The following is a 10,197-nucleotide window of genomic DNA, read 5'->3' as shown; positions in this document are numbered from 1 at the left end:
ACTTCAATTTAAAATCCATGAAACAACTGCGTCTGATGTGATTACGAATACACGGTGTGTAGTTTGCCCGGTACTTATCTTCATCTTCAGCAGGATGTTAGGATTTACCTGATGTGTTCTTATAGTGTGTGTTCATGTCAGCTGAATGCATAAATGACAGTCTGCACACACTTCAAAGTCTGCCAACTCTGTTGTTGGAACTATTTCTCATTGAAGATTAAACACAAAATATCAAATGACACCGAGACGGAAACGACACACAGGTGACCTGAAGGCAGCGTCAGACTGATCGAACTTGGGAGAGTTGTTTTTAATCAGGAACAAAACAGATTTTCGACGGTTTTCGCTTTCGTTAAATATCAGGTGTGAATCCGCAGGGTGTGTAGTCATCCTTCAAGGGTGACTACACACAATTCGGAGATAATAAAGGTGAGAAGCAAGAGCGGGTGGCGCCAGTGGTGAGGAAGTTAATTATCACACTGTATAATCGATACGCTTCACTTTTAAAGTCAATATTTCATCAAAGCAGAAGACAAATGAACAACTGGGATCTGCGACTTAAGCCTGGGATCAGACAGCGTATGTTGAACTTTTCATTGACATACCCAGTCATATTTCACATTAACCCTGCATACCCGTTATTTCCCCACACGGACATTGACCCACAATTAAATCTGTGAATCTTGCAAACTCAATGGAAAAAGTAACAAACATTAAGCTTAACCTGAAAAAACAACAACACCACCACCAGCCCAAACAATCCATGATTTTATTTCAAACAGTTGAAACAAAAAAAGCTCAACAGACTAAAAAAAAAAAATAAAATCATGCAGAGATAAAGGGACAGATACAGTGAAAACAGAAGACAATTTCCCCATTTGAGATTTCTACATGAAGGAAGGTCAGATGTTACTGTGCCAAGAGGTCATGTGCAGCTCCATGATCCGTCCTGCAACATTCAATGTTGGACTCATAGTCACTTATTAAAGATTAAATGATAAAAGGATCAGAGATAGAGATTTAAAAAAAAAAAATAAAAAAAAATAGGTTACAGGCCCCAAACGTCAATATACTCAATATTTAAATGTATCTTCCTCAGTCTGCATTGTATTTGAAACCCAGTCACACATTGTCATCGCAACAGGAGTAAGTAGACGAGGCTGTGTGTGTGCTTGGCGGGGGCATTGTGAATATAAGAGGTGTGTCTTTGTTCGGTGGAGCGTCTTTCTGTGCGAGTGGACGTCGCTATTGCTCAAACTTGTCAGATGTCTGGTGATTGGTACAAAGAGAAGTGAAAGTCCAGGCGAGTGCTCTTTTTCAGTCAGTCGTTTTTTAACCACAAGGGAAATGAAGCCAGCTCGTTCTTCTATTCGATGATGCCCCATTAAAAAAAAAAAAAAAAAAAAAAAAACCCGTCTCAAACCTGGAGTTTCAGAGCGCTCAGACTAAACTGGTCTTAAAAAAGGAAAATAAAGATGCAACGCCAATGTGCCATTTAAGGACAAATTCCCTTCAAGAGATAATTTATCGTTACTGTCAACATCTCTATTTGTGCTTTAGAGATTACGAAATCACTCCTACGTTCTTGTCTTTTGTCTACTTTCAATTTGAAAAGTTGCACAACAGAAATAACAGTAAACATTTTTAAAAGGACAATATGCAGTTTAAGACAGAATCCCCTTTTAATAAAATGAATTTAGTTTGTGATTTATGCAGACATTTCTATAGTTCCAGAGCGACCGAGAGTCGCAGCTTAAATCAGGATTGTGCTAATGCTGGTATGTGACTTGCGTTGTTGTCCAATCACTTTTGTATCAGAGGCACGAGAAAGAAAACGTCAGCCATATTTTTCACATCAGTTTTGTAATATTTTTCTGTATAATGACAGCAATTGTCGAATGTTAATCCTATTTGACCAACAAGGAAACTCAATATTGAAAAATGGAACTTCTGAAAAAAAAAAAAAAGGTCAAGACAAACTTCCTTTTATAGGAAAATTTTAATAGTTATTCAATGTTCTACATTTTACAGTAAATATACAATTACAAACTTGGCTTAGTTATAGTACTAAGATCACTAACTGATCTTTAGAAAAAAAAAAAAAAAAAAAAACCCTCAACAACAACAAAAAAAGAAAACATAAAAAAAAAAGAAAAAAAAAAAAAGAAAAGAAAAAAGAAACAGATTTACACTTCATATCACAAGCCTGACGCAGGTCCTTCACTCTGGACCAAATAGCTAACATACAATTCACTTCTCTCAACGCTGAACAGACGTTGGGCTTCAGTTTCAAACACAACCTTACGGTAACAGATATACCATAGCATGTGCAAACTGGGTACCAAACTAAAACTTCCAAAGATGGGGTTGTTCCTAATACTCGATCCAGGATGGGATACAAGTATCCAATTTTTTTTTTTTTTTTTTTTTTTTGGAAGACAAGGAATTTCCACTTTTTGCATCACATTTAGTGTCAAATCAAACTAAGAGAAATATCTCTGACAAATTGAAATCAAAATGCTGCAGTAGAACATTGAAGACATTTAAGAGCCTACTATTCACTGTGATAGTAGTGTTTTAATTTATACTCATGAAAAACTAAGACTTAGCAACGGCAAGGCAAAAAAATAAAAAATTAAAAAAAAAAAAAAAAAAAAAGAAGAGAGGGGAGAGGGAAAATGGAAGGAGAGGAGAGGTGTTACGAATGCTTCTGGTCACATTTTCACCGTCAAAGTGAAAAGGCTCAAGATTAAAATACACTGGAAAAATAGGAACCAATTAATCCTCATTAAAGTTATCACCTTTCAAGGTTTAGAAATGTTACAGAGGACAGGATGATGAAAGACCCATGATTAAGACAACTTTGCACACCACCTCCCCCTTAACCGAACACATCAAAGCGCTCAAGTGCCCATTTTCACTTAAGTGCAAATTGAAATAAACGAGACGCGCAGAATGGAGTGAAATGAGGATGCCGTTTCACCACCCTGAAAATAAAAAAAAAAAAAACTTCAGCTACCCCAAACGCTCTGCGGGTCTGAGCCTCCAAATTAAAACAGCATCACGCTTTCAAAGCGTTGGTCCACAGCCCAGAAAACTCGCACTACAAGAACAAATAAGACCTTATTCTTGTTTTTGTTGTCTGAAATGGCATTTCTGAAAATGTCAATACATTTTTTTTTTTTTTTTAAAACACATCAATTTGGAAAAGACAAAAATATGTCAGTGCTCAAAATGTGACATCCAATTGTAAATATTCATGTTGGCTCAAAGCCTTGGACCATAATGATGCCAATTCAAGTCAATTTTATTGTCATTACCATTTGTTTGTGCAGGCACTTATGTAAAGACTTTGTCACTGGCGACATCTAGTGTTTAAAAAGGCTCAGTGGAACATTATGGCCATCAAATGCAGGAGATGACCACCATTAATAACATCAATTTAATGACCATAACGGCATTCAATATGCCTGCTGTTCAAACGGGATGGTGGTGGTGGGGGGGGTCGCAAAGGTCGGAGTGGTAGTGCGAAGAACCCTTGAAGGTGTGAGGACAGAGTTCAAATAAGTGCTAAGAGTGGAGAAGGGAGGAAACCGCACATGGCATTCGTTTTTGCATCCCTTGAATGTGATAGTATGGAGGGATGCAAAATGTCCTCTGAGGGGCTCTGTGGCACAAAGTGAAAACGGGTTAAAACACAGAGGATACAGTAAGATAAAAGTCAGACAGGCAATATGCATTAACAACGTGAGAAACAGGACAGCAATAGGAAAACACAGATTCACAGGAAGCTAGACAGAACAAGGACTCAGAATTCACCAGTTACTTAGGAGAAGGAACTAATATTTACCGAACAACAATAGGTGAAATATGGCACAGAACAAAGGGCACGGAGGCGGAGGGTTCTCAAGACATCACTCGATACATCTTTGCACCCACAGGAATAAAATGGACAGAAAAGGGTGGCGTCCATTTCAGTCCTGTCGCTCGTCCTCTACTTCCTCTCAACGTCTGTAAATTCAGGCAACAATCACAAAAACGTGGGAATTTGGTGACAAATAATTCCACAAGTCCCAAACTTGATGTATTTACAGACCGTGTGTTAACTTCTCCCCCCTCAGTGACAGATATGTGGAGGACAGAGATGCGAAGAAGAGGTGAAACCCCCAAAAATATATATATATATTAAAAGCACAAACAGTAGCTGCCACACTGATGCAACCATGCTTAGCTAGAAATACATTACTGTACCACTTGCTGTATAAATATACTGCATGTTTTTTGTTTTTTTTAAAACTTAGAAATCCAATGCTATAGTGAAATACACCTGAATATTATGCATACCCATTATGCTGAATTGACCAGAGGGGGAAAAAAAAACAAGAAGAAGAAAAAAAAACAACAAGTAAAAAAAAATAAAATAAAAAATAAAAAATCATTGAGAAATACTGACAAAAGTAGTGGTTGGTTAAATAAATCCTAATGTAGAGCAACATTACTGCTGTCGCAAGAAAACCCAGTTTGTCTTATTTTTCTTTTCAGTTTTACTTGCTTAAATTCAAATATACAAGATCCTTACATGGTGGGAATTTTTTTTTTTTTTTTTTTGACTCTCATGCCAATAACATCCACATCCTAAAATACAAGAGTCATTTTAAAAACAGGGCTCAAATATAGGTGGTTTTCATCCGACAGCGGCTTTATGCAATATTTTGAGAATTAACCTACAAGTGTACAAACATCTGGACTAAGAATACCTCAAACACTCGACCTTATTGTTTTATTTTTAATTATGATATAAATTGCGTCTTTCCTCCATCTTGCACTACAAAGCCTAGGTACCTGTTACTTAGCATTAAATTATAGTAGTATAGTCAAGTTTCATTCTTTTTTTTTTTTGTCTTATGTTGTGCAATATTCCCTCGCAATGTTATTCAATACCCAAAATTTTGATATGTTCTACTTTTCTTAGCAGTAACTGTAATAATTATTGAATGGAGGCTGCTTACAGAGCCTTGAATCCATATTTAGAGATTACAACAAGAAGCATTTTTTTTTTTTAAATCAATCCAAAACGCTGATAAAATAATTACTGTAAATTGGAGGCATTCCCTCTTATTTTATTGCAATATCAAACCACTTCATCCACATACCCGCGCAGTAAATGCTTTTTGTTACACCAATCTGTACTCTACAGATCATGAAGCTGTGATTCGAGACTCTCTTTTTTTTTTTTTTTTTTTTTGTGTGTGTGTGTGTGTAAATCCTGAAACATGCCACAGGCCTCACCTAAATATTAAATCCCACTAACACCTCACACCTTCTGTTTCTTACAGCCGAGGACCATTAAACGGTGACTCGGACCGAGTTTGATTACTACGGATCGTCGCGCTGTGAATGTAAATATCGTTGCGTGAAGATGCATCATGCAAAAAAATGCAAACGCATTTCCTGCTGTGAGCATCGAAACGAGCGCCTGTTTGATTGCGGTCTGGTTTCCTCTGTACAGACGGCATTTAAATTCTGACCCTGCTTCTAAAAACCACGAGCCGGTACTGTGACACGGGCCAAGGTGTCGGGAACAAACGGTGTCCAATCAGAAGGCTGCGACGTGCTGGGAAATGGAGACTCCTATCTATCCAGCAGCACCTTCCTTCGACAGCTCCAGTATTAACTGAACACTCAATGGTCTGGGTTTCCCGTTCGTATGGTGTTTGATTATTAGTCCTCGCCTGGGAAAGGAAGGAGGAGGAGATGATTTAATCACAGTGAGAAAAATCGATGCACAATACATACAGTGCAAAAAAAAAGAAAAGAAAAAAAAAAGCTGTCTGTTTGTGCAGTCCCTTGCAGGTGAGATGTCACAAACTGAAATGTCTTGCACCTTGAAATGAAATGACCAGACTGTGAGCACGTCATCTCCTCCTCCGTCCGAGCCGTCTGCTCTCCACGTCCCTCCCTTGCTCTCCTCACCTTAGTGCCAACGCAATCCCTTTAAACTCCTTCTCTGCTGGCTGTGTCCGCCATGCACACCCCTCCCCACGCCCCCTCCCCCTCCCCCGCCCTCCCCTCCCGCCCCGAAATCCATGTTGTGTGTGTGTGTGTGTGTGTGTGTGTGTTTGCTTGTTGGGGTGGATGCGCTTGTGTGAATATTGATCCGTTAACAACATAACTGGAGGTTCTGTACAGTAAGTGCCACTAAGCGATCGTGTGTTTTTGCAACCCACCACAGGAGCCCCTGTGTGCGCGTGCTTTTGTGTGTGTGTGTGTGTGTGTGTGAGAGAGAGAAAGTGTGCACGACCACCCATGCTGTTGACACGATTAGTATAAATACTTTTACAGTTTCTAAATGTTTTGATGCTAACCACATAAAAAAAAAAGATTAAAAAAAAAAAAAAAAAGCTGACATGACCCAAATAACCCCAAAATGTTCTCTAGCTAGGTTAAGATTTCGATAGTGTCACAACATACTAACCTGCATAGTATGTAGCATGAAGTAGGTGATATTATTTGATTTTTCTTAGTGTGTACAATGCTAATGCGGACAAAGTGGGACACGCAGCACAACGGGTGATAGTCGGTAAGTGCTCGCGGCACTCACATGGAGACGTGACAACAGGGATGACGGACTGACTACTGCCGGACAGACAGCTACGCGCTGGAAGACGACCGAGATCAAACTGAAAAGTGAAACAAGTCGGATAAAAGAGGATGAAGAGGAGGGAAAGAACCAAGGCGGGAAAACGGTCTCGAGGAAACGGTTAAGTAATTTAGTTGAGTTTGGTAAATAGAAAGAATGTTTACCAAAAAAAAAAAGTAACAACCCAAGAAACAAAGATCCTAAATTATGTTAAAACCCTGTGCTGATATCTAGTCGTTAGAAAATTTGGCAGCATAAGTCAATAAGTCTTTGTAGTGACTGATGGAGATGATAATGAAGAATAAGTGCCCAATATTTTCCAGCCAACTGAGCAGCAGCAGGCAGGACCGCACACACCAGCACAACACAGAAACAGGAGTGACCGACACCCGTGATTGGTCAAGAGTCCTTCTGGAGTTCCAATGACAGACACAGCAAAAGAAAATGAGGAAATAAAATAAAGTACCCATACCAAATAAGGTAATGACTGGTTGGCAAATGAACAGAGGAAAAAAAAAAAAAAAAAAAAAAAAAAAGCAGCTTTTGTAAAAACGTTAGAGAATGTCGCATAATAACAATAACAATAATAGTAAAGTGGCTGTTGCACTTTAGTTTTGTTCTTGCAGACAGGTGCCGAGTTCCCATGGTTACCGATGGGAGCTCGTGTAAGATTTGAGCAGTTGCATACGATGGTGGACTCCAGATCTGGTGGGAAAGAAGAGCAGAGGCACACACTGGTGATTGATTTAAGGCTGCCTCAGACCTCGGAGGAGAGGCGGGATAAGAAATGTGAGTCAGCACAGTTTGTTCAAGTCCGGAGAGACAACAGAGGAACAAAACGAGGAATGAAATGGAGAAGAAGAAGAAGAAGAAGAAGAGGACGGCGGGAGGGGAGGGGGAGAGGTTAGACGGAGGAGAGAAAAATTGGGGTGGAAGAGGCAAACGGCAGGAAGCGGACACTCACATGATGGTTGGGCTCTACCAGTGAGGCGGTACGTAGCTGTACCCAGGCGTCCCTTGGGGCCTGTAGGTTGGCACAGTAACTGGGTGTGCTCCAATCTGGGCGTGCTGGGGCGTTGTCAGCAGAGTCCCTGCACAGAGCCGACAACACCGTGGGTGGGAAATTGATCGATATCCATGTAGGGAACTTACGATTGCCCTCTTTGGTACAGCGAGTCTATAAGTAGCTAAAACTGCCCATCACAAAGTTACAGGACCTCATGGTGACAGATGGAAATTCATGGTTTTGTCCCACCAACAGTCCAAACCCCCCCCCCCCCCCCAAAAAAAAAAAAATATTTACTTGACTATCATAGTGAGGAACTATCTCAGGCAATCAATATGTCCGTGCCTTCATCCGACATGCCATCTCTGAAAACGAATATTGGGGAGTCCTCGGTTGTGGTCCTACCTGCGCTCATGGCCATGGTTGTCCCAGCCACCATCCCCATGGCAGCCATGCCGTTGTTGCGAGGAGTAGGTACGGGGACCGGGGCAGGGTAGAGGGCTGTGGAGGGGATGCTGTTAGGCTGCACCACGGTGGTGTGATGGATCACATGTGGCTGAGCCGCATACACTGGCTGGGTATAGTACGCTCCCTGTCGGCACACAACACAGGAAACGGCTGAGCGAGGCTGGCGGTGCGGGCCGGTCTGTGCATATGATTTATGAAGCTTATTACACCATCTAAATGTGTACTTTAGTTCCAAGTCTGAGAAGGAGGAACTTTTCATGGTCATTTCTACTAAAAGGAACAAAAGGCGGAAAAAAAAAAAAAAAAACCGGAGCGTACAGTGCTTCGGCAATCTTTCTGGCATTTTCAATCGCTCTTCTTTCTGCTACACTTCTCAGGGTTACAGAAGAACAAAGTGACAGCCTTGTTGCCTCATCGTGTTCACCTCAAACTAAAATAGTAGTTTTTAAATCTGATGGCAGTCTAAATTACTAGATCTTACTAGTTTATCTGTGGAAAACAAACACACACACACACACACACACACACACACACACTACAATGTGTTGAAAACTACCTTTAGCTTTTGATTTAGTTTTTTTTAGGCTCCTAGCTCACACAACTATTAACAAACTTTGGTATAAATCACATGAACAAACATTACCCAACAGTGTTTGTACTTCACACAACACTGTGCATCATTTCTAAATGTAATGAGTTCAGAGGATATAACTATCTTTTCATTCCTCCCATCCTGAGGCTAAACATTGTGACTATTTCTCTATCAAAGCGGAGTCGCCTGCAGCCAAGAGAAATTAAATATCATTTTAAAAGACAAATTCTGCAGAAGAGAAACTATCTGACACAAAGCAAAATAAATGGAGGTTTAATCCCCACCCTCCCCCCCGAGCTAAAAGTCAGAACACTGCTCCATGTTCAAACTATGGAACCGAGGACGGACCGTTTGGTCTCTCCGAGGGGGATGCCGTCACTTGTGATCTTCTTACCTGTGCGTAGAGGTTCTGCTGAGGGTAGGCACTGCGGATGGGGTACATGGCTGTCGGGTACGGGGTCGGGGTCGGGGTGTAGGGGGGGGGTGCTCCGTTTGACTGGGTGGGGGGGACTTTGTATGGGGTTCCTGCAGCAGTATATCCTGAAAACAATCAGACGAGGGGGAGACGAGGGGAGATGGAGGAGAGGATTAAAAAAAAAACAACAACAACAACAACGCTGCAAGAGAGAAATTCATTTTATGAACCCACTGAGGAGATGCTTTCTTAAACCTGCGGTAACATTCGTTCGGGTCCAAATGACGGCAGGGCAACGAGCAGTAAACGTAACACTGATATTATTACCTTCTTGGTGGACGCACACAAAACAATGTGACCAATTTCTTTTGAATTTTAGGCAAAATATAAGACTTTTTTTTTTTTCATGGCAAACAATGCTGATAGAAGCGATGAGAGTGAACTAAAACACTTTAACTGCAGACTGTAAAACCAAAACAATGAGCTTTAAGATACTGAAACACTCGGAGGGGAACTGCAGAGTCAGGTGAATCTTATCTGTGGCTTCGTCGCAACAGGCGACTCCGCTCGCGCACAACTGGATCTGTCATCTACCGTGAATAAAAATGACCTACTCTTGCTGCTTTAAGATGCGACGATCCATCATGCTATTATCTGACAATTAAAAAGCACGAGAGCCACTAATACCGAGTTGTGGCAAAAAAAAAAATGGGACACTTGTATGACAAAAACCACAAACATCATTAAGAGTTGGGCTCACTAACAAGCAAACAAGTAAAGTAAACAGTCGTAGCAGGTGTTTTTTAAAAAAATTATTATTATTGGCATTTCCTTTCAAATCCACCAGATGGGGACTGCTGACGTCTTTTGGGATTTAACACAATATAGCCAAGGCTTTTTGTCTCTTAAAATCCCTCATTCTTGCTTTGAAGACAGCGCCTTTGCACTGTGTGCTAAAAAAGATGCAGTAACTGTGTGGCCCCGTGTGCTGCGTATGAAGCACATTCAGGCTTGCACGGGTTACTTTCAGGAAAGCAGCACTTAAAACATACCATTCCTCATATATCCAGCTTTAA

The 10,197-nt window shown here is 40.8% G+C and overlaps 1 protein-coding gene and 1 long non-coding RNA gene across 3 annotated transcripts in view; both read right to left on the bottom strand.

The window, feature by feature from the left end:
* Nucleotides 1-4,833: 4,833 nt before the first annotated feature.
* LOC138615487 (uncharacterized) overlaps nucleotides 4,834-10,197 on the bottom strand; it is a 92,882-nt gene continuing 87,518 nt past the window's right edge. Inside the window, exon 2 of the long non-coding RNA XR_011310536.1 lies at nucleotides 4,834-5,223. This is a non-coding gene — a long non-coding RNA (uncharacterized lncRNA). The remainder of the gene's footprint in view (nucleotides 5,224-10,197) is intronic.
* fam168a (family with sequence similarity 168 member A) overlaps nucleotides 4,875-10,197 on the bottom strand; it is a 29,490-nt gene continuing 24,167 nt past the window's right edge. For both annotated transcript variants that reach the window (XM_069689132.1, XM_069689138.1), the window contains 4 exons: nucleotides 9,101-9,246; nucleotides 8,052-8,238; nucleotides 7,605-7,731; nucleotides 4,875-7,345 (listed from right to left, as the gene is read on the bottom strand). In XM_069689132.1, coding sequence (XP_069545233.1) covers nucleotides 7,619-7,731; nucleotides 8,052-8,238; nucleotides 9,101-9,246 — 446 coding nt within the window. In that variant the 3' untranslated portion in view covers nucleotides 4,875-7,345; nucleotides 7,605-7,618. The remainder of the gene's footprint in view (nucleotides 7,346-7,604; nucleotides 7,732-8,051; nucleotides 8,239-9,100; nucleotides 9,247-10,197) is intronic.

The sequence above is a fragment of the Brachyistius frenatus genome, unplaced genomic scaffold, assembly GCF_029030835.1.
Source record: "Brachyistius frenatus isolate BFR_SWC_R1_liver_20210118 unplaced genomic scaffold, ASM2903083v1 Contig_1, whole genome shotgun sequence".
Classification (NCBI taxonomy): domain Eukaryota; kingdom Metazoa; phylum Chordata; class Actinopteri; family Embiotocidae; genus Brachyistius; species Brachyistius frenatus.
The sequence above is the reverse complement of the archived record's forward strand: the minus strand, read 5'-3'. Positions and strand labels throughout refer to the sequence as shown.